This window comes from Panthera leo, chromosome D2 (assembly GCF_018350215.1).
Source record: "Panthera leo isolate Ple1 chromosome D2, P.leo_Ple1_pat1.1, whole genome shotgun sequence".
NCBI lineage: Eukaryota > Metazoa > Chordata > Mammalia > Carnivora > Felidae > Panthera > Panthera leo.
Window position 1 is genome coordinate 15,120,464 of NC_056689.1, and position 22,799 is coordinate 15,143,262.

Below are 22,799 nucleotides of genomic sequence, written 5' to 3' on the forward strand. Positions count from 1 at the left end.
TGGGCTGTTATAAATAATGCTTCAGTGAACATTCATTGGGCCAGTTTTTGTGTGGACATGTGTTTTCATTTTCTTGGATATGTACCTAAGAGTGGTATTGCCGGGTCACGTAGTTACTCTGTTTCATCATTTGAGGATCTACCAGATTGTTTTAGAAAGCAGGTGTATCAGTTTACATTCCCACCATCAATACATGAAGGTCACAATTTCTCCATGTCTTTCCTGACACTTGTGATTGTCTGTATGTTTGATTATAGCCATTCTAGTGAGTATGAATGGTGTCTCACTTTGGCTTTGATTTACATGAAATTAGTTATTTTTCTAATGCCTAATGATATTGATGTTGTCACCATCATTATCTTTAGAGAAATGTCTATTCAAGTCCTTTGCCCAGTTTTTAAAAACTTTTAAAATGTTTATTCATTTATTTTTGAGAAAGAGAGAGAGAGAGAGAGAGAGAGAGAGAGAGAGAGAGAGAATCCCAAGCAGGCTCCATGCTGTCAGCACAGAGCCTGATGCGGGGCTCAAACTCACAAACCGTTAGATCATGACCTGTGCCGAAACCAAGAGTCGGATGCTTAACCGACTGAGCCACCCAGGTGTCCCCTATTTGCCCAGTTTTTATTCAGATTGTCTTTCTATGGTAAGTTGTAAGAATTCTTTATATATTTTATTTTATTTTTAACTTTTTTAACATTTATTTATTATTGAGAGACAGAGAGAGATAGAGTATGAGCATAGGAGGGGCAGAGAGAGGAGAAGACACAGAATCTGCAGGAGGCTCCAGGCTCCGAGCTGTCAGCACAGAGCCCGACATGGGGCTCAAACTCACAAACTGCGAGATCATGACCTGAGCTGAAGTCGGACGCTTAACCGGCTAAGCCACCCAGATGCCCCCTTTATAAATTTTAGATATGAGTCCCTGATCAGATATAGTTGCAAATATTTTCTCCCAGTCTGTCGGTTGTCTTGTCACTTTGTTACTGGGGTCCTTTAAAATGCTGAAGTTTTTAATTTTTATGAAGTCTACTTTACTGTTTTGTTGTTATTATTGTTGTTGCTTGGGCTTTTTGTGTCACGTATAAGAAACCATTGCTGAATCCAAGTTCATGAAGATTTATTCCTGTTTTATTCTAAGAGTTTTACGGTTTTAGCTCTTATAATCAGGTCTGTGATCTGTTTTGAATCAATTTTTGTGTATGATGTGAGGTAGGGGTCCAACTTAATTCTTTTGCACGTGTTTTTTGTTGTCCTAGGATCATTTATTGAACAGACTGTTTGCTCCCCATTAACTTGTGTTGGCACCGTGCTGAAAATCAGTTGACCATACATGTAAAAGTTTATGTTGGACTTTCAGTTCTATTCTTTTGGTCTATATATCTATCATTATGCCATTATCAGACCATCTTGATTGTAGTAGCTGTGTAACAAGTTTTGAAACTGGGAACTGTGAGTCCTCTAACTTATTTTGGCTATCCTGGGTCTTCTACATTGCCATGTGACCTATCAATTTCTGTAAACAATATATCTGGGATATTGATAAGGATTTTATTAAATCTGTGGATAAATTGGGGAAGAATTGCCATCTTAACAATATTGCATTTTCCAGTCCATGAACTTGGGATGTCTTTCCATTTATTTAGTTCTTCTTCGAATTCTTTTGACAATGTTTTGTAGGTCTTCAGTGTATAAGTCTGGTACCCTTGTTAAATTTATTCCTAAGTATTTTATTTTTTAAATACTCTTATAACTGGGATTGTATTCTTATTTAATTTTACCTTGTTTATTGGTAGTGTATGGAAATAGAATTGATTTTTGCACATTGATTTCATATTGTACAAACTTCCTAAATGTTTATTAGTTGTAATAGTTATTTAGTGGATTCCTTAGGATCTTCTATAAATAGAATGATATCATCTGTGAATAGAGATCCTTTGCTTTTCCTTTTCTAATCTGGTTGCCTTTTTTTTTTTTTATTGACTAATTGTTCTGTCTGCAATTTCCAGTACAATGTTTATTGGATGTTATGAGAGTAGATATCATTGCCTTGTTTCTGATCATATGGGGAAAGCATTCAGTCTTTCACCTTTTTATATGATGTTAGATTTGGGTGTTTCATAAATAGCCTGTGTCAGGTTGAGGAAATTCTCTTCTAATTTCAGTTTGTTGAATATTTTTTATCATGAGAGGGTACTGGATTTTTGTCAAATGCTTTTTCTGTATGTCTTGACATGATCATATAGCTTTGCCATAGTATCTTTCTTGATGTGTGTGTGTGTGTGTGTGTGTGTGTGTGTGTGTGTGTGTGTGTATTTAGTAATATAGTATGTTTTTTATAGTTAAAGTGTCAAGGATAGAAAACAAATGACTGTACTGGGTTAGATTTCATTGCTCAGCAATATCTTGGTAGAGTCATTTTAGGCCAACTATTTTTCTTAGTTTTCCAGGTAGGAAATTTATTATTGTCATTTTTACTCAGGATTAAGCAGGCACTGAGGTATGACGTGCTGATGTGTTCCCAAAGACCCATTTATAGGCCATGGTATGGCTTTATTCATTTATGTACAATAAGTTGTAGTTACCAACTTTCTTCCCTTGGCTTTCATGATAGCACACTTTCCTGACTGACTTCCTTCTCAATGTCCTTTGATTTATCCTCCTCTGTTGTTTGACATGTAAAGGCTGGAGTACCCTTGGTCTTGGGCCCCTTTCTCTTCTCTAGATACCAGGTCTTCCTTGGCGATCTCACATCTAGCTTTAAATACCATCTGTGAAATGATGGTGAGTAAATCTGTTTCTCCAATTTTGACCTCAATCTGGACTTCTGTCCCAGGCATCCAGTTGCCTACACCTATTTTCCTCCCGGATCAGGTGTCTAATAGTCATATTAAATGGATCACCACCAGATCTCTCAGTGGATGTCTCTAACTCTGTATCTCCTCTGGTTTTGTCCTTATCAGTAAACAGCCCCACCATCAGTCCTGTTATCAAAGCTTTAAAGTCAAGGAGTTTTCCTTGGTTTCTCTTTCCCCCACTACCGTTAGCTTCAGTCCATCAGCAAGTCCTGTCAGTTCGACTCCAAAACATATTTCAAATTTATCTCTTTCTCTCCGTGTCCACCACTACTGCCCTAGTCCAAAACACTGTCATTCATCAGCTGCAGCAGCCTCTTCCCTGGTCTCTCTTCCAATTTTATTGTACCTCACCACAGTCTATCCCTCACGCAGCATGCAGGGTTATTTTTAAAATCCTCGTTCAGATCATGTGCCCCTTGAAAAACTTCGGCTGGATTCACATTATTCTCAGCATAAAATCCACGTGCCACACTTTGGCTTATATTTTGGACCCTGCCAGCCTTGTGGATCTCTCTTCTTCTCATGCTCCCTTTGCTTTTCTGCTCCAGCTTCATGGACTTTCTTTCTCTTCCTCAAACATGCCAAGCAAGTTCCCATCACAGGGCCTTTGCACTAAATCCTTATTTGCTTTAAAACCTAGGGTGCTCTTTCCTCTCGTCTGGTACGTCAGGAAATGGTCCTGTGGGCATACAAATCTGGGCGGTCACAATTGTGTGGTGTGGGAAGTAATGAAACAAAGATGCTTTATGAATGTTTTTTATAGACCCAACCCAAGACCCCGTTCCTCAGGCCCTGCCTGGTGGTTTGGATTCCTCCTGCAATATTTTTATTCATTTTCAACAGTGCACTTGATATTGTGCAGTCGTGGAAAGCGTCTCTGATGAGACCACATTCAAGTTTAGATCTGAATGGCAAACTAAAGGAGCCATACATACAGATAGAGAGGCCATGTGAGGGAGTAGAAGAGCATCAGGTCAGGACTCAGGGGATCTGGGCTCTAGTCGTAGATCTGTCAGTAGTGTGGCGAACTTGGACATGTTTCTAGACACTTCTGTTCTTCTATTTCCATGACAAGGCATCTACTCTGTAGAGTAGGATAACCTGCATAGCATTGCTACAAACTCAAATAATTTTCACTATCATCATCAACCAACATTCATGAGTGTGGATAAGATAATAGGTTGGTTTCTTTGGAGGATTCAGTGAGCATAAATTGTGGTTGTTTTTCTAGAACACCATGCAGCCCAGTTAGGAAGGTAATTTAAATGTACATTTAAAAAGAGCTACAGTTTAAAAAGTGTATGGTAAATAAAGTTTAGTCCTACAGACATTAATTGCTTAAGGATTTCAGAAGAGAGCTTATTTCTGGTTTAGGTGATCATGGAAAGTTACATGTTGGAGGAGGTTATGAAAAAAGCCTTGAATGGGGTCTCCAGTGGGCGAGGAGAAAGAACAGTCCAGATGGGAGAGATAGGCCCAGAGTTTGTACTAGAGTCAAAGAAAGTCTTCTGACTCCAACAGTGTAGTGACTCAATTCTTTCTACCAGAGTGTCCTTGGAGGGAGGGGAGGGGGTGTATATTCCACCTGCTCCAGAGGGTCATAGGCTGAATCAGCCTATGGCAAGGATTAAAAAAATCATGTTATATCTTAAAATGTTTCATTCTTTTTCATCATATGCTCATTTGTTTACATAATAAGGTAATATTTTATATTACCTCAAGAGTTGTATTTATTTTTTTTCCTCTAATATTTAAGTAAATGACAAGTTGCTTATCCTGGCTTTCCTGTGGCTTTGCAGACCCTCGCAATAGACCCCTTGAGCCCCTAGAGAACACTCTTCATGATAGAAGTGAAGGAAAACTGAGGTATTGATTGAATGACCATCAGGCTGGGCAAGAAAGAGAAACCAAAGTATTACCCGAGGGTTTCAAGCTTAAGAGGCTTAGGGAATGGTAGGGTCATTAACAGATATAGGAAGCTGGGAGGATAGAGCTCACTCAGTCACCATCGTAAGTATTGCAGATACAATTTAGAAATGTTTTGGGGCGCCTGGGTGGCTCAGTCAGTTAAGCGTCTGACTTCGGCTCAGGTCATGATCTCGCGGTCCGTGAGTTTGAACCCCGCGTCGGGCTCTGGGCTGACAGCTCAGAGCCTGGAGCCTGTTTCGGATTCTGTGTCTCCCTCTCTCTCTGATCCTCTCCTGCTCATCCTCGGTCTCTCTCTGTCTCAAAAATAAACAAATGTTTAAAAAAAATTTTTAAAAAAAGAAATGTTTTGAAAATTTATAAATCACATCAGAAGTATGAGGTTATCATTGTCCTCAGACCAAGGTGCTAACAAGCCCAGTGCCAAGCCCTTGGCCTACTATTTTCTGCATCTATCCTTCTAGATCCTCATGGCGGCCTTAAGAGTTTGGTATAATTATTCCCATTTTACAGGTAAGAGGTTGAAGACGAGAGCAGTGTTTCTCCCTGGGGCTGTCCTCCCCAGGGAATGTTTGACAGTGTCTGGGGGCATTTTCCATTGTCATGATTGAGGGCACAGTTGCTCCTGACATCAACTAGGCACAGGCCAGGGATGTTGCTAAACATCTCACAATGCAGAGGACAGCCCCCACCGCAAAGATTTATCTGCTCCCAAGTGAGAACAGAGCCACAGTTGAGGATCTTGGTTTAAAAAAATGTTTTTTAATGTTTGTTTATTTTTGAGAGTGTGGGGGAGGGACACAGAGAGAGGGAGACACAGAATCCAAAGCAGGCTGCAGGCTCTGAGCTGTCAGCACAGAGCCCGACGCGGGGCCCGAACCCACAAACCGGGAGATTGTGACCTGAGTTGAAATCGGATGCTCAACCAACTGAGCTACCCAGGCATCCTGAGGATCTTGGTTTAGAAGGATTAAGTACCTTGCTCAAGGTAACGGATTAAGGATTAAGTACCTTGCCCAAGTACCTTGCCCAAGGTAACATAGCTAGTAAGTAGCAGAGCCAGGACCTTCCTGACAATAAGTCCCAAACATGTTGCTTAAAACATATCATTGTGCCTCCCAAGGTCACAAAACAGCAAAATCTAAAAGTCTGAATTATTATTTTTAAATACCGAGATTTTAAAAACAATTTCAGAGTGGAGGTGATATTTTAAAAATAAGCATCCAGCAATAGCACTATTAGGAATTTATCCAAAGGATACAGGAATGCTGATTCATAGGGGCACACGTTCCCCTATGTTTATAGCAGCGCTTTCAACAATAGCCAAATTATGGAAAGAGCTTAAGTGTCCATTAACTGATGAATGGATAAAGAAGATGTGGTTTATGTACATAATGGAATACTACTTGGCAATGGGAAAGAATGAAATCTGGCCATTTGCAGCAACGTGGATGGAACTGGAGGGTATTATGCTAAGTGAAGTAAGTCAGTCAGCAAAAGACAGATATGTTTTCAGTCATACGTGGAATTTGAGAAACTTAACAGAAGACCAAGGGAGAAGAGAAGGGGAAAAAATAGTTCCAAACAGAGAGAGAGGCAGACCATGAGACTCTTAAATACAGAGAACAAATGGAGGTTGATGGGGGGAGCAAGGGAGGGGAAAACGGGTGTTGGGCATTGAGGAGGGCACTTGTTGGGATGACGCTGGGTGTTGTACATAAGCGATGAATCATGGGAATCTACTCCCAAAGCCAAGAGTGCACTGTATACGCTGTATGTGAGCTAACTTGACAATAAATTATATTACAAAAATAAAAGAACAAAAATAAGCATCCAACCACACCGGTTGCTAGGGCTGCTTTTCTCGCTTTGCGTTACGAGGTCTCGCCCCGGGACGGCACTCACCCGTTTCGGGAGCTAAGAAAGTGCCTGTGGTTTATTTCAGGTGTCATTCTCTCAGAAGACCAACCTGTAGCACCTGTGTTATCTACCTCACCTGGTGTCAGAACAGGAAGTAAAGTGTGCGCGCCGGAAACCACGACCACGCCAGCGATCCCCAGGAAACCAGCTGTGGCAGGAAGTCCAGCCAGCGACGAAGGGAAAGAGAGGGGAGGCGGGCGGCAGCCCCCGCTCCGCCACAGGTCCGAGGGCGGCTTAGTGGAGAAAGAAGCCTCGAAGAAGTTGCCACACCTGTCTCTGTCTCAGTACGACTTACTAGAAACCGATGTCTCTTTCCAGCCTTGGGGGAGTGAGAATTCAGTCCTGAGTCCCGAACCGGCGAATTACGCCTCGGGCTCCTTAAGGGACCGGTGGCAAAGGGAGTCCCCTCCAGACAGCCTGAGCAGTAGCTGCCCTCAGTGCAACACTGTGATCGCCAGACCTGCACGTGCGTCACCGGATGCCTCCCGGCAGGCGGACCCGCCCTTGAAGCAGGAAGTGGACTACTCGGATAGCGAGGTAGCTGTCACTCTCATTGACACTTCTCAACCTGGAGACCCACTGAGTCTGCATGAACCCATTAAAATTGTCATCACCATGAGCAGTACTCCGAACTCCATGACAGACTTGGAAAGTTCGCTCCACCTAAAGGTGATTGGCACTGAGAGAGCTGGCTTCACGTCTGACGCTGAGCCGGCTGCCCCGGGGGTGGCCAGTCCTCCCAACACGGAGCAGATAAGAATTCCTGTCATCACACTGGAGCTCTCTGAGGATGGGGCAGGAGGCGCCGTGTGTCCCGAAGGCAGTGGAGGTGACAGGAGTCCCGAGAGATTGATGGTGGAGGCATCATCCAATCAGTGTTCTGGCTACGAATCTGGGGAAGGAGGAAATGCCACAAAGGATGGCAGTCCTTCCCCCACAGGAGACCGCTGTGAAGCAACCCCCCCATTCACACCTCACGCGGCCCCTGAGTCTGAGGGGGGGAAGGAAGGCCAGGCTAACCTTGACCCATCATCTTGTAAAACCAGCCATGAAAAGAGACACGCCCGGGTTCTCAGCGTGGACAGTGGTACAGATGTCTTCTTGAGCAAAAGTTCCGCAGAAATTATTAGCGATAAAGAAAAAACAATACCAACTTCCAAATCTGACCTGGAGGCTAAGGAAGGACAAATACCAAATGAATCCAACTTCCTCGAATTTGTCTCCCTATTAGAGTCAATCAATACTTCCAAGCTGGCGGCGTCCAACCAAAGGAATGGCTCAGCGGAGCAGAACAAAGACAGTGGGCTTCTCGGAGGTACGATTCCACATCATTTCTGTCGTGCTGATGCAAAGAAGGCAATACATGTGTGAATTACCTTCTGTGATGCAGAGAAGGCAATACATGTGTGAATTACCTTCTGTGATGCAGAGAAGGCAATACATGTGTGAATTACCTTCTGTGATGCAGAGAAGGCAATACATGTGTGAATTACCTTCTGTGATGCAGAGAAGGCAATACATGTGTGAATTACCGTCTGTGATGCAGAGAAGGCAATACATGTGTGAATTACCGTCTGTGATGCAGAGAAGGCAATACATGTGTGAATTACCGTCTGTGATGCAGAGAAGGCAATACATGTGTGAATTACCTTCTGTGATGCAGAGAAGGCAATACATGTGTGAATTACCTTCTGTGATGCAGAGAAGGCAATACATGTGTGAATTACCTTCTGTGATGCAGAGAAGGCAATACATGTGTGAATTACCTTCTGTGATGCAGAGAAGGCAATACATGTGTGAATTACCTTCTGTGATTTGGTTTTGCGAGTGGCAGGATATCGGACCATTGCTGCTTGGTGTTATTGATAATTGCCGAGTGTGCCAATACCAGTGTGCTGAGCACCTATCAACATGGGCTTACTCCAGCAGGAAATTTAAGGCCTAGGAATGAATGTTCGGCTTCCCTAGAAGGCCGCGATGTTTATTTCCGAGGAAATAAGCAATTATATTTTATCACAGTGGCCAGAACTCACAGTAGATTTCTGTCTCTTTATAGACTAGATGCATTCTGGGAAAGCTGATTGGAAACTACATTTCTGTGAAATGAATCCACTTTTCTGTTGAGTTCCATTATAAAATCCTATGTGCAGGGCTCCTTAATTATCCCAATTTGTAAACATAATTGTAACAAACACACCGCTCTTAATTTATGTCAAGTACTGTCCTAAGCCCTTTACATGTATTAACAGGCGTGACCGTACATTGTCATCTGCCCCAGACGGTCCTCATTTATACTTTTTTTGCCACCATAATTAGTAATACAACCGCTTTTCACTCTCAAAAGTGTTCCCAGTTTGAATGATAAATTATACAGTTACTCTCATCTTAACTCATTTACTCCTCATGTAACCTTATTTAAATAGCCACATGTGGCTGGCTACCGTATCGGAGAGCGTAGATCTGCACATGTGTGTCTTCCCAGGAAGCTGTGTGTATGGTGGACAGAGCCCTGGCTTTGGGACCTCAGAACCCAGGGGCAAATTTTGGTTTTGCAGTGCCAGCTGGGTGAGATTGGACAATTTACTAAATCCATCCGAGTCACAGTTTCTTCAATAAAGCAGGAGTAACAACGTGTTGCAGATTTACTGTGAGGATTCAATTAGGAAAATGGGTGAAAAGTCTTGATCTGCGTGATCAATTTCAGCCTTTTATTCTGATTCCCCCCTCAGGCCACGTGTAAGGTTTATTTGATTTGTCTACTGAAGTTTCTGTTCTTAAATTGGTCAGCTAACCACATTCAATCTGAACAGTATTAAATTGGAAATCTAGGGGTGTGCAAAGAAATATGGATGCTACTTGGTTTTCTACGGAAAGGAAGGGGCTTGGTTTCAGGAATCTGCAGGTGTGGCAGGGAGGGAGGAGTGGATTATTTACCTCTTTCAGGAAAGGACAGGGTTTGTTTTGTTTTGTTTTGTTTTTTATTAAATGTATATTTATGTGTGAGAGAGAGAGCGAGAGACAGAACATAAACAGGGGAGGGTCAGAGAGAGAGGGAGACACAGAATCTGAAACAGGCTCCAGGCTCTGAGCTGTCAGCACAGAGCCCAACGTGGGGCTCGAACTCAGGAACAGCGAGATCATGACTGGAGCTGAAGCTTGATGCTCAACTGACTGAGCCACCCAAGTGCCCGACCGAGGTTTTCAATTGAAGGATGAAAGAGCAGGACGTAAGTCTTTTAGTTCTTGGAAGGTAAGAACTCAAGGTGGCAAATTAGATGCTGTTTCACTTCTATCTTGGAGATCAGTGATATCTTCTTGCTCCTCTATCAATAATAATTTGTTATGTGCTGTTATCTAAAAACAGAAATAGAGTATATTTCTAACACAACATGACAGTGTTTAATGATATCAGCAGCCTAGGCAACGCGCCCTCATCTTTCTCCTGCTTGATAGCGAAACAGTGCTTGAGCTTTACGTGATTGTCAAAAGATACAAGATTTCCCAGTTCTCTCTAGGATACTCTTCTTTCCAACCCAGGCCCTTTCCGCAAAGGGCTTTATGATTATCTTCAGGGCTTGGGGGTGTCCTAAGGTTCAAGGCTACGGAAAACCGCACATGTATCAAAAGCCTTTTGAAACCATGGTTTTGTTTTGTTTTGGGCCAGCTTAATTTAACTTTGTGGAAGTAAACAAAGACCACTCAAATGAGAAGAAGCAAAGGCTATTATTTAGAGCTTGCTACAGCAAAGGAGTCGGCCACCATCACCTGTGTTTTGGTAGAGACTCAAAGGCAGGCGAAGGAGTGGGAAAGCTTTGTAGTGGGGAAAAGGGAAGGCTTCAGGTGTGCTCTGACTGGAGGCTGGGGGTACTGGAGGCAGGCTACTTACAGCAGCCTGTGTGATTGGTTAGGGGGCATGTTTGGCTCTCTCTGGCTGGAAGCAGGGACAAAAATTAGGGAAGCTCTCAGTAATTAGTCGAGTCCTGGCCATTTGGGGCCGATTCTTACAGAGGTTATCGTTTGGCTTCCTGGACTGTTTGCTAGAAATGATCATCTGACTTCCTGCAAGGCATAGGACTTGTCCATAGCATGTTGGCTTTCTGGGCTGGTTGCTGTAGATTGTGGGTCAGAGTTCTATTTCTATATGTATCTTGTGCGGCCACCACCTGTGTCGTATTCAATCACTTCTAGAATTTCTAACAAGATAATTATGAATGTATGTAGAGATGCTTTTTGAAGAATGATCCAAAGTATGGAAAAATGGAAACAACCTAAATTTACAACAATAGGGCTCTAGTTCAATAAGTTATGCTGTATCGATGTAATATTATATAACTACCATTTCTAGATAGTCAGGAAGAGTATCTGATGTCATTAAATATTTATAATACTTTAACATAAATATAACAGCTATAAAATCATATCTGTATTACAACTTAATTTTTATGAAAAAAAAAGTGTATATGCCTAGAAGAAAAGACAGGTACGGTACGTATGTATCAAACTGACTCCTGTGGCAGTGTGGTAGGGTTAAGAGTGACTTAAAATTTCTTTTCTCTGGTTTTAATTATATATAATTAATGTGAACTGTTTTTATAGACAGAAAATTCCTGTCAATGTGTTATTTTAAAGGGAAAAAGGAAAACAAATAGTCTGTATGTTGACATATGTAATGTACCCATTTAAGAGAAGGAGAGACTAAACTATGAGAAAGAGACACGAATAAATAGAAGGTACGTGCAGCATGAGGGGTAGAGCTGTCTACATTCGCCTTTCTGCAATTTTGTATGCGATGTGATCACTGGCTAACGCTACTTGTTATGATAGCACTTTCGCACAAGCGTGTCTCTTGAAAACTGAAAGCTTCTATCTTGACGAGCTGTCAAATGAAAGGCAAACATTTTTGGATCCAAGAAATTCTAATGGCAGTTTCACAAATGTGCCGGGAATGTTTATCTTCAGGACTCACATAGAAGCCAGCAATGTTTCTCTAATTGCTTGAAGTCCGAGGATGAAAATCTTTGTTGTGTACATGATCGTGTGATTTATACTGCAGGGAAGCTAACATAATTTTACTTTTTGAGGGCCCAGGCAGATCTTAGTGGACTTTTCAAATGGCATGTCTTGAAAGGACCTGTAGGTTCAAATCACTCACTTGTGTTCTTCTCTTAGACAACAATTTACTCAGAAGAACATAACTCTTGACATCTTTGGTCTTGGGAATACAGTGGTTTTTATAACCCTAAAAACTGGCTGTTGGGGTATATCCGCAGACAAGGAGGGGCTGACCCTTAGGGGTGGATTCCACTGTGCATCGTGGTATAAGCTAAGGCTCTTATTTTGGTCAATTATTTAAAGAGGATTGCAAAAACTCACAGAATCTTTTCGTACCTATTGATTTTAGCATTCTGATTCACCTGAAGTTATTCTCAGGGCTAGGAGCAGGTGTAGTATCTCACTGTGTCTTCCACGGTGCCAAGTACAGAGTGCAAAGTCGACTATTTAATGAATATCCACTTTATGAAGGGACTAAGTCTACCTTTACCTTGAAAATCTAGTTGTGGAGAATGAGTGAGAAGGAATGACTGATAAGATTTTAAAGCGGTAAATGGGACGTTGCTCCAAAGTAGTCAGGTTTGTTTACGTAATTATTTTTTCATCTGATGCTGTCCATTTATGAGTTATGAACCTTTCAGGCCCGAGTAATCGAAATGGGTGATTTTCAATCAGCTGAGCCAGTGGTCACTGGGGTTATTTCAAGGGATTCCCTGAACCTAGAGTAGGTGATGTCCATAGATAGCTCAGTAACCTGCCTCTAACATATAAACTGTTTTTCAAATATACCTAGGTACTGTCATAATTGGTTAAAATAAAATTGATCAAAACACATTCTGAATTCATAGGAGCTGTGTAGATTTTCTGTCTATTCTTGTTTCAGTTTTGGTAACTTATTTCCAAGGGCTTTCACATTAATTTCTTATTTAACATTATGTTAACACATCAAATGATGTTTTTCAGATACCTGCTCCCAGGAGAAAAGGGAGGAAATCCAGGAACGTGAAAAGCCTAATGGACACAGTTCCAAACAAGGAAAACCAGACGTGCAAAGTCAAGACCACACTAGCACCAGCCCTGTGTTCACCGAGCCTGCCAAGATCACGACCCTGTGAGTCTAACTTACTTACTTAGCTTCATGTTGGGGCAAAGTGTGAAGCAGCCTCAGTTAGTGGCTGCTTCTTTTAATGGTTTGTTAAGGATAAGGAGGAGTTCCTAATAGTTCTTGAAACTTTTATATATGTTAAGTTTCCAGGGCAATAGACAAAGACAGATAATCTACAGGGTAACTTCCCAGCAAGACAGCTCCGTCTTGCAAGTCATCAGTGGGCCTGAAACATCTGTGCAAGATGAGATGTCTGTGGACGCTATGCATGTCTTCATCGATGAACACGGTAAGTCCTTAGAGCTTTTTAGTAACGAGGAAGAAGGGATAAGGCTGGTGGCTTTCTCATGCCCGTGTGGTCTCTTAGCCTCAGTACTAGATTTTGGAACAGGAAGACTTAGTCCTACGATTTGCTCACATAGAATGTTCTTGACTTAGTCCTATGATTTGCTCCCATAGAATGGTCTTAGAGCAGAGTGTGCTCCTTCCTGCCTCAGGGCCTTTGCACATAGCATGTCCCTGTACGTAGCCCACAATGTGCTATTTATCCTTCATATCTTAATTCTAAAGAAAGTTCTTCAGGGAAATCTTTTCTAGGCTCCCCAGACTTAGTCAGATTCCTCTGCTTTTTGGTCTTAACCCCCTGTCCTTTTCCTTCTTTGATACTATTATAACTTCTAATTATTTATTGACCTATAATAATTTGATTAATGGTATTTTCCCCCTCACAACTGTGAACTTTAGGAAAGCAGTGCCTAGTGCCTAGTAAACATTTATTGGATGTGTGTTGAAAATCTGACCTTGATATATATTTTTAGTGCCTTGTCATAAAAAGGATTTAAAATAGAAAAAGAAAGAAAAAATGAAGAGAAGGAAGGAAGAGAGAAAGAGAGGGAAGAAAGAAAGGAAGGAAAGGAAAGGGAAGGGAAGGAGGAAGGAAGTAATGTTAAGTGGCAAGTTCAAAGTTCTGTAGATAAGTGATATAGGCCCTTGTTTTTTGAGGATGGGTATTTGGCTTAAGACATCAATTAATGTTTTTTATACATCAATTAATGTTTGTTATTTTACTCTCAAAAGAATCCTGGTTTGGATAATGAATAATATGGTTACCCTATCTACAGATCAATCCTTTGTGGTCTGAAGTGCTTTCGCATCTACAGACAGACAAAGAAGTCTTTTACACTTTAAAGAACAACATTAACACTTATATCAAAGCCTCCAGGGGGGCTGCGGTCTTCCTTATAAATGTATCTCTTGGTGGGAGGAACCTTCAAGTTGAGGTCCTGTCCTTCAGTCTACCTTCCAGCTGCTTATAACACAGTTAATTATGCTCCCGTGTTACCTGAAGAAGGTACACCTCAAACCTGTTCTGCAGAGAGACCATTTCCACTTACAAAGTGAACTGATTTTCACACCTCAATACCCGGAACCTCTTTAGCAGACTAATTTAACTCTGCAAATTAATTCCATCTCTTGCCATCTCATTACTAGGCTGACACACTAGGCAGTGCTCTGTGCCACTGCTCATCTGCGAATTCTGAGGTGGGGATGGTCTCATGACCTCCACGAAACAAAACCACATGCTTGATAAGCCTCTTTTAGCACATGATACAAAGACACATGGGCCTGGTATGTTTCATCATACTGACACATGATGAAAATAGACAAAACGATGAACTGAAAACAGTTGACCCTTGCCCAACAGAGCTTTGAACTGCACAGGTCTCCTTATACATGGTTTTGTTTGATTGTTTGTTTCTTTTGGTTTTTTGGGATGAATACGGTGCAGTACCGGAAATGTATTTTCTCTTCCTTTTGACTTTCTTAATAGCATTTTCTTTCCTCAGGCTTACTTTATTATACGAATACAGTATATAAAACATATCACATTCAAAATGTGTGTTAGTTGACTTTGTGTTATGGGTAAGGCTTTCCCCGTTAATTAGTGGTTGAGTTTTTAAGTAGGGAGTTAGAGTCATATGTGGACGTCCAACTGTGTGGGTGGTCGGTGCCCCGAACACCTAAGTTGTCCAAGGGTCAAATGTATATAAAAGTGAATTAAGAGATGGTGCAAATTAATTGATCAAAAGCAATTAAGTAATAGGTAACCGAGGCAAACTTGTCTCAGCATATTATTAGAGAGGTATGTCAAGAAGATTTTTTTAGTTACACATTCTGTGGGAAAATATAAAGAATGGACCTAGATTACCAACAATTATTATTAAAACAGTCCAAAATGAGTTCCTTCTGACTTGAAAAATGTATAAGCTGGAATGATCATATACGATACTTGTCTAATATTCTTTGCTGAAATTTCATGATTTTCTAGGGGAAATTAGATCCTGTTATTTAAAGTCTGGAAATCAGAAAGAAGGCCCTTTACAGCATCAGCCATCAAATTATGACAGTTTCTCTCGTGCTCGGTAAGTGGAGGTCTGGTTTCTGGTTTGGGAGCTGTCGTGTTGCTGGGGGACATGTAAATTAGCCTGACTGCAAATGAAGTGAGGATCCTGGTGTAGAATGAATGTGTTAATCCGTTTGTAGGTGTCAAAGCATGTGGGTTTTGTGTGCGAGAAAAAGAAAATCTGATATCACAGAAAAATAAAAAATAATCTGAGCCATTTTTGCAGTAGCCACGTCCAAAAATGAATGTAACATGTAAATATCAATAGAGAGGAATCCTGTGCAAACAGTAGTGCTGCCTTCTGGTAGGACGACGGTGCAACACAAGAACTTGTTCTTAAATTTGTCCTGAGGAATGGACCAGAAATATAGTTAGTTCTCACCTGCAGTAATGGAAGCAAGCTCTTTTGTAGATTGATAATCTAAACATCTTTCTTATTTTCCTCCTTTCAATATGTATTGAATAACTTCCTAAATTATATTCTAGATGATGTTAATTAAGTTTGATATTGAATTAGCTTGTGCATCCGGAACATACCCGGATTCATGGGCAAGACGTAAATCTTACCAATGGCAGACGGAATTCATTGTTCATTCTGGACTTCAAGATTCTTTGAGGATAATTCACATGGACACACCTCAGTTGTCTGCTCTTAGTGGGGAAGTACATTCATCATGTACGTTCCTTTAGAATTGCATGTATATTTGAAGATTTACGGGAGTCCTTTGTGGTGTGATTAGAATGCCTTAGGCGTCACGCCTGGAAAGTTCAAAGGGAGTTATAGGAACCTTAATTCCAGATCCTGTGGTTCAGTGCTCCTTCCCAGGGTCAAAGTTTCCTGCACAGGTGTGCATGGGAAATCCAAGGAGGAGCCCCACGTGGGCCTCGAAGGAAGACTGTCTGTGTCCTTGCGGTCTGGTCTCCAGGTGGAATTTTGTTGTGTACCAGCCTTTTAGGCTGTTTCCTCATTGCTGCCACTGCTGCTTAAGAATGCTGGTGTCAGCCATTCTGGCAGAGTTGATGGGTACTGTAGGTGGTGACTCTCCCAGGCCACGCTGTCCCAACTGGGCCCCGACCCTGAAGCAGCCTGCTGTATCCAGAGTCACTCCTGCAGGGAAACACGCATATTCTCCATCGCTGGCAGGCCTTCCACTCTTCCTCTGTCTCCCTCAGGTGCCCACGTTCTGGTCAAAATAGACAGAAGGGTGCCTGGGTGGCTCAACCGGTTGGACTTGATTTCGGCTCAGGTCATGATCTCAGAGTCTTGGATCGAGCCCCACATCAGGCTCTGCACTAAGTGTGGAGTCTGCTGAAGATTCTCTCTCCCTCTCCCTCTCTCCCCCCCAGTTTGTGTGCTCTCTCTCTTTCTCTCTAAAATACAAAACAAAAACAAAAACAAAAACAAAAACCCCAAAAAACCAAAAAGCCTGGAAAACAAAATTCTTCTCTAGCCAAAAGACACACAAAGTCCCCGTGCAAATGGAGGCCCAGGAGAAGAGGGAGGTTTGATGCACTCACCTCAGCCCCAGCCTCCAGGACATTCGTTACAGTGGCTTGATGGACATAGGCATCTAAGATGGCAGGTCCCTCAGACCACATACTCAGTTCTGCGTGAACACAGCGTGGAAAGCTGCCACATTATTCTGCAGGCCTCAGTTGCAAGCTGTAGTGTTTTTAAACTAAATTTAAAACAATTACAAGCCCCTTATTTTATCCCAAAATAAAGCTACAAGACTTTCTTATTTTTATTTTCCTGGGCAAATGTGCTTTACTTTCCCGCTCCGTAAAGGCTTTGATTGCCTTTGCCGGTAACGCCCGTTAGAATAAAGTCGCGTATCCAGAGCCTGAAAAAGTTAAAAATGTACAGTGTGCAAATAAGAACCAGAGAGGAATGCCTGCCAGGGTTCCAGTAGGCTCCTCCTCCTTAGGTTTTGCCTCATGCAGAGCCACCCGCGAGCTCGACTTTTCCCCATTCATTGCCCTCTCTTTATTAAATTTCCCACAAGTCTTGCTTTCTTTCATCTCCCCTGCATTTCCCCTCCAGACTAGAGCTCTTTATTGTATAACCTGCCCTCTATTTCCAGAGCTGTCAAGGCTTCGGTGTGCCACAGGGCACTGACTCAGAGCGAGAGAGCTTCCGGCCAGGTGTGGTTGCTAGGGCTGCTGAATGTGTGTGTGCTGAGCGCCCCCGAGAAGCCCTTGGACAGCCTCAGGTCAGTCCTTCCCGAGCACTGCCTTTTTGGCTACGTACAACAGTTAGACCCCCTTCCTGCTACACCTGAGAGAATCCGAGTCAAAAGGCCTCCTCACCGTGGGAATTTGGGGTCATGTAACTGAGACATCTTGCAGACATCTTCAGGGGTGTGGTTGGTTTCTCCTTCTCCATCTCTCTCCTGTTCCTGCGTTTTGACACCCCTCTCAAATACTGAACTCTGGTGGTCAGAAGATGCCTGTAGTAGCCCCAGGCCTTATGTCTTCTCTCAATCGAGTCCAGCAAGGACAACATGCTTCTCTCCCATAAACCCCAATATAAGAGTCTCATTGAGTCGGATTTGGTCCTGACTGGGCCTGAGCCCAGTCACCTGGCAAGTACTTGGCTTAGCTCTACGATCATGTATAGAGCTGCAATCATAGGTTCCCTCTGAGAAAGGCTGGGGTGGCTCTTTAGAGGTAAATTTGGAGCAGGGTGGATGGAGGCGGGGCAGCAAAAATCAACAGATGACCCCCGAGGAGTCTCTGTTTCTGGTAAAAGTCATTCGATTAAACTAATTACTGAGCTTCTCTAAGGAGAATAATGATCAAGTTTTGTAAAAACAGCATTCCCCTTCAAGAAAAGCTTTATATTATTTCCCTGATCATCACTAACATTTCTTGTGTGCAAACATGCCAATGGAGAGCTCTTGGCCCACCACCTCCCATGCTAAGTTCTAAGTCTTCGACCACCTGCCCTATCCCCAAGGTAATTTGGCAGGGAATTGGTTTTAAGAGCTCTACGAAAGAATGGCACATAGCCATGCATATCTTCTTGTGCTTCACAGATAAAATGGAATAGGATACATGTTTGCTCTCACATGTACAGACCATTGCTTGAGAACATCCATGTTCTCTACACTGCCTGTGCTTTGAAATAAGTTAGTTGTTCAGAAGGGACTTTGTTACGGGGTGTTATGGCAATTCAATGGCCCGTTTGGGCATAAGGGATGTACAGTGCTACCTGTTTAATGCATGAGAACAAAACTCAAGTCGCTTCACTTAGCAAAATTATAGCGTTGAAGCGGCTCCCTCGGCTGTTCTAGAAAAGTGGAGAAGGGGCTGCCATCTGTTCAACTCATGCTCAGGAAAAACGGCTGAGTGCTGTGCAGAGTCCCGTGATCTTCTGGACTTAAACTGCTCTCTGACGGGCTTATGCTGGATATTCAAACAGTCTCACAGTCCTCCCCAGACTTGGGGACAGTGGAAGCTATGCCATCCATCATGGGAGACTCATTTCTTTGCGTTCGTAATAAGCCTTGGCTTTCATGGAAGTTCGTGATGTAGTGATGATTCGGGTATCTTTGAATTGATGGTATGAAGGGAAAACTTCTGTAAATAGGATAAAAGCAAGCAGGTTCAACTGAAATATTTTAGTCCCTATGTTAACAGACTACTGTGTGTTGGGATGTGCACGAGGGTGAGTGTCGTCTGTCTCTAATGTAAAGAATGATACCAGAGCAGGGCACCTGGGTGGCTCAGTCGGTTAAGCGTCCAACTTTGGCTCAGGTCATGATCTTACAGATAGTTTGTGGGGTTGAGCCCCACATCGGGCTTCGTGCTGACAGCTCAGAGCCTGGAGCCTGCTTCGGATTCTGTGTCCTCTCTTTCTCTGTTCCTCCCCTGCTCTCACCCCCCCTCCCCGTCTGTCTCAAAACTAAGTTACAAAAACATTAAAAAAAAAACAATTGAAAAAAAAAAAAAAAGAATGATACCGGAGCAGAAGGCAGCTGATCAAGTACACGGCCAGCAGGTCAGGATTTTGCAAACTTGAAAGGGCCGGGTAACGCCTTGCACCTGTGTTCCAACACACCTGCAGTCTTTCTGTGGGAAGCAACATGATGGCAGTTCCAGGCCCCAAAGGGATCACTTCCCTGTAATAATTCTGGTCATGGCTGCCACCGCTTGTTAAATATGTATTGTGTGCGAAGCACTCTGCTAAGTCATCAGTTGTCCAGTTGTCAACATGACATGTGAGATTTGCTCCATTTCACAGAAAAGGAAATAAGACTGAGAAACATGCTCAACCTTCAGTGGCTAGCAAGTGGGCTCAGGACACCTGGGTCTTCGTCCCTGGTCTTCTGCCTCAACAGGGGCCACAGACTCAGAGCCCCGTGGCTCCCAGGCAGGTAGTGTAGACGGGGGAAGCAGGCCAGTGTCACATGTTAGGAGTGGCGGCTCCCACAGGCCACTGGAGGGCATTTATCTACTTAGGCCAACTCAGGAAGCCCGGCCCGACTGGATTTTCCAGTACTTTCCACAAGGAGCTAAAAATCCACATTTATTTGTAAAGTTCTCTTTTGTTTAATGTCGCCAGTTTGAATTGGTTTGAAATACCACAGGCTACAGATGACACGTGCGTGCTTACTGTGGCCTGTGGACTACTGGTTGTCCAGTCCTGCTCTGAAGCCCGGGCCTCCACCCCACGCCCCGAGACCTCCTGTGGAGCAGCCCTGCCTGCAAACACATGCCTTACAGAGATGCCCTTACGTGGTCCCCACCGCCCGGGCAGGTGTGCACTGAGCCTGCTCCCCCGCACCCCTGCGCAGCCCTGCCCCTCATCCCTCCTCTCTGCGAAGCCCACGCTGGCCAACCTTCAGCCCTTCCTCTCTAAGTGTCTGTCCTTCTTTACCTCAATTGCCCTCCTCCATTCAGTCCCACCCTTTGGAATAATCACCTCTCAGAGCACAAATTGCGATCTGCCTCTCTGTACTTCTTTATCTTCTCAATCCCTTCTGTGCAAACGAATCCGCTGCTCCATGTCAGAGGGGGGCTTATCACATTCTCCCTGGTACCTCATTTACTTGTGTAGGACTCCCGTCCCCCCTAGACTGTACTTGTCTGGAGAAAAGTGCCTCCGACCAGTGCCTTTAGAGCCCTCACTTAGCCCTCTGTAGATAGATGTTAAGTAAATTCGGAATTGAATCAAGTCGGATCATTGGAAGTGACACAGAGAGCCCAGCTGGAGTTCGGACAGTGCTCAGACCAGCTGGGCATTCAGCGAGAGCAGGTGACAAGCTGAATAGGAGAAGCGGAGTCAAGTCACGGGGGCCGTGAAGCCTGGTCGAGGAGTTCGCGCTGTGTTCTTCCTGTAGCAGCAGGAGCAATTCGACCTATTTGTAGACAGAAGCAATCCGGTGAACGTGGGATCATCAAGACAACATCAGCACAAACTCCCTCACCCTGTGGCGCTTGGAGTGAAAGAGCCGGAAACCCTAGCAGTTTGCCTGGTCATTTGATTACAGATTTGATTACCTTTTCCTTCTCGTAAGTGGGGAAATGGACCCAAAAAAGCCCCCAAACTGAAATAAATAAATAGATAGATAGATAAATAAATAAATAAATAAATAAATAAATAAATAAAAAAAATGCAACCCTGCAGAATGACTATTCAAACCTCTGGACACAGAAATCAGAGATTGCAGCTGACATTAGATGTTCCTGTCTTGTATTCTACTCATTCACGACTACATAGTTCTCTGTGTCCGCATGGATGCTGCTGTAATGGGGCATCGGGTTTAGTACTGAGTAGCCTGCACACGAGTGTCAGTCTTAGGCTGATCCAGGCTTCAGTTCCAACACTCACATGGACTTTTTGGTCCATGTTGACATTGAGCAACTTGCTTAACCATCTTAAGTATCCATTTACTAATCCATAAATAGAAATGACATAGTGATTAATTCACCAGGTGGCTTTAAAAGTTAAACGTAACAGGCATATATAGCACTTAGGACAGTACCTGCCACAAGGGTATTGTTAGTATCTGCAAACAGAAGCAGTGGGGCCAGGGGCTACACTTCACTGTGGCCTGATAGGGCAAAGCATCCTGACTTTACCTAGGTGGAGGCCTTCCCTCCAGTGCTTTTATGAGTTACTTTATGAGATTTTGAAGGCAGCTAAGTACTTTGTATGCTCTCTGTCAACCTGTTGTGTTCCAACATTTTGGCCTCTGTGGTAATTTTAGAATAGGTACTTTAATACTGTATCCTTGGCTTTTAATGCCATTAAATGTTGAGTTCTCACTACAGTGAATATAAACTTTGGTTTTGAACTTGGAAGGATTCCTAGTTAGGACTGTTGCTAAGCCATTCAGCCATGGAAGATATGGGAAAAGCAGCTTTTTCCCTGTAAGGCAACTTCAGTGGCTGGGATTGCCTCCAACTAGGCCATTAAACCATGGATCCTTATTATTGGCAAGAAAGCCATTCCTCTCTGCCATTGTTAAGTCCAGTTGCCACGTGACAGTTTTATATCCCGACTCCCAAGCATGAATAGGGAATTGTTTGTGGTGTAATTTCCATGTCTCTTTGGGGGATTCCTGGAGGAAACCAGGAGAGGAAACAAATTTCCCTCCTTGGCCCCACTGTCATTGTGGGAACTAGCCCATTTCTCATTAACTGCCAAAGAAATGTAAGCAGCATTTTCCGGTTGTACAATAGCTGTCCGTAAAGCAGGTACCTTTGGTAAGACTCTCTAACATAGCCCTGCTCTCCCCAGATACTAGGATGAGGGAACTCTGGCTTGAATTGTAGCATTTAGAATTGCTAATTAAAAAACTTTCAGAGAACAAATTCATTACCCAGCACCTAGGACTGATTCAGTAGCTCAGAGCCTAAAATGAGCTAATCTACCTAGAAAGATGTAGTTACGAGTCTGCCCAGAAAATCAAAGTTGATGTAGGCTCTCTGCTTAGGAAGTTGAAGTGTGTCTTGTGTCTCAAAGGTTCATTGCAGACTGAACTTTTTAAATTTCCTCTGTAGATCTTGCAAGTAAAGCTTGATAGGTTCTTTTCTTTGTTCAGCAAAGATTTACATTTCTTTTGTCTATAAATTCTTCCAAGTAACATAGCAGAGCTTTCTTCTGTGAAAGATCTACCACCGTGTTTCAGTATTAATCTAGCTTTTCCAGTGTCAGAAGCAGTCGGATGAAAATGCATGCAAAATGCATATTGTCCGGTGTCCAGTGAAATCTGATGGAAAGACATTTTGAGTCTTTCATTTTGAGTCTCTGTTACTCAAAAAGTAGGCATAGTAGTCCACTGAATGGAAGACTCATTCTAGAGCATACTAGTTTATAGGATGTTTATTGGGGGATTTTTTTTTATTAAAAAAATTGTCTTTAATGTTTATTTTTGAGACAGAGACAGAGCATGAGTGGGGGAAAGGCAGAGAGAGAGGGAGACCCAGAATCCGAAGCAGGCTCCAGGCCCAGGGCTGGAGCACAGAACCCGATGCGGGGTTCGAACTCACGGACCGTGAGATCATGACCTGAGCCGAAGTCAGACAC

At 43.0% G+C, this 22,799-nt stretch overlaps 1 protein-coding gene across 1 annotated transcript in view; it reads left to right on the forward strand.

The window, feature by feature from the left end:
* Positions 1-22,799, forward strand: part of PCNX2 (pecanex 2) — a 299,183-nt gene that overhangs the window by 32,176 nt on the left and 244,208 nt on the right. Inside the window, exons 5-8 of the mRNA XM_042908044.1 lie at positions 6,727-8,016; positions 12,717-12,864; positions 13,002-13,147; positions 15,188-15,281. Coding sequence (XP_042763978.1) covers positions 6,727-8,016; positions 12,717-12,864; positions 13,002-13,147; positions 15,188-15,281 — 1,678 coding nt within the window. The remainder of the gene's footprint in view (positions 1-6,726; positions 8,017-12,716; positions 12,865-13,001; positions 13,148-15,187; positions 15,282-22,799) is intronic.